At 69.0% G+C, this 1038-nt stretch overlaps 1 protein-coding gene across 1 annotated transcript; it reads right to left on the bottom strand.

The window, feature by feature from the left end:
* Window positions 1-61: 61 nt before the first annotated feature.
* AURANDRAFT_69551 (hypothetical protein) lies at window positions 62-607 on the bottom strand (the record flags this gene model as incomplete). The annotated part of the gene is made up of 1 exon (XM_009045323.1): window positions 62-607. A coding segment is annotated over one exon (546 nt), but the record flags the coding sequence as incomplete, so codon positions are not given.
* Between the last annotated feature and the right edge of the window lie 431 nt (window positions 608-1038).

Below are 1038 nucleotides of genomic sequence, written 5' to 3'. Positions count from 1 at the left end.
CCGCGGGCGCCGCGTCCGTCTTCGCGCGCTTCTTCGCCGGCGCGGCGGCGGGCTTGGCGACGCGCTTCTTCGCCTCGCGGAGCGCGGCGACCTTGGCGCGCGCGGCGCGCTTCCGCTCGACGCGCGCGGCCTCCTCGGCGCGCGCCGCGGCCTCGGCGCGCTCGCGCTCGGCCCGCTGCGCCGCGACCTCCTCCTGGCGCGCCGCGCTCGCCGCCTCGCGGCTCACCTCGCGCTTGCTCGCGATGTGCTGCGCGTCGACGCGCTTCTCGGAGCCGCCCATGACGTACTTGACGCCGTACGTGAAGCCCGTCGTCCGACGCGCGCTGCCGTCCTTCATGGGGCCGAGGTCCGCGGACCGCTCGTCGTGGACCTTGGTGATCTTCGCCGTCCCGCCCTCGAAGTTGAACCCGGGGAACTTGCGCCGCGACACCTCGACGAGCTCCTTGACCGCGAAGAGCGGCGCCTCCTCCGGCGCGCCGGCGTCGACCGCCGGCGCGGGCGCCGGCTCCGGCGCCGCGGGCGACGCGGGCGGCGCCTTCTGCGCCGCGGGCGCCGCCGCGGGCGACGCGTTCGTCGCGTTGGCCAGGGCCGGCGCCTTCGGCTCCATCGTTTGAACGTCCATGGTCGGACTCGGATCAACCGACTTAATTACATTCAGCTACATATAGTACGGTACCATCCGGGGGTATTTTTTAACGGCCGTGACGCCCCCATCTAGCGGCCGTGCCCTTTTGCATACCCCGAGACGAGTCAGAGATGCGTCTTTCCTGAAAAAAGCGCGTCCAACGGACATGATGGCGTCGAGATCCGAGCCCTGCAGGACTCCTGATAGTCCTACGTAGGATATATAGAACGGTACTTTCGAGGATGTAGCGCCCGGCGATGATCCGATGGCCCCAAAACCTGCTGATTTTGTGCACACGCCGAGGCGGGGACAAGGTGCGCCCCCCGCCAAAAGAAGCACGTCCAACGGCACCGATCGCGTCGAGCATCAGCGCCACCCAGTGGCTCTAGAGCCTCTCGCTACCTATCCTAGTT

Source organism: Aureococcus anophagefferens, assembly GCF_000186865.1.
Source record: "Aureococcus anophagefferens unplaced genomic scaffold AURANscaffold_2210, whole genome shotgun sequence".
Taxonomy (NCBI): domain Eukaryota; class Pelagophyceae; order Pelagomonadales; family Pelagomonadaceae; genus Aureococcus; species Aureococcus anophagefferens.
The sequence above is the reverse complement of the archived record's forward strand: the minus strand, read 5'-3'. Positions and strand labels throughout refer to the sequence as shown.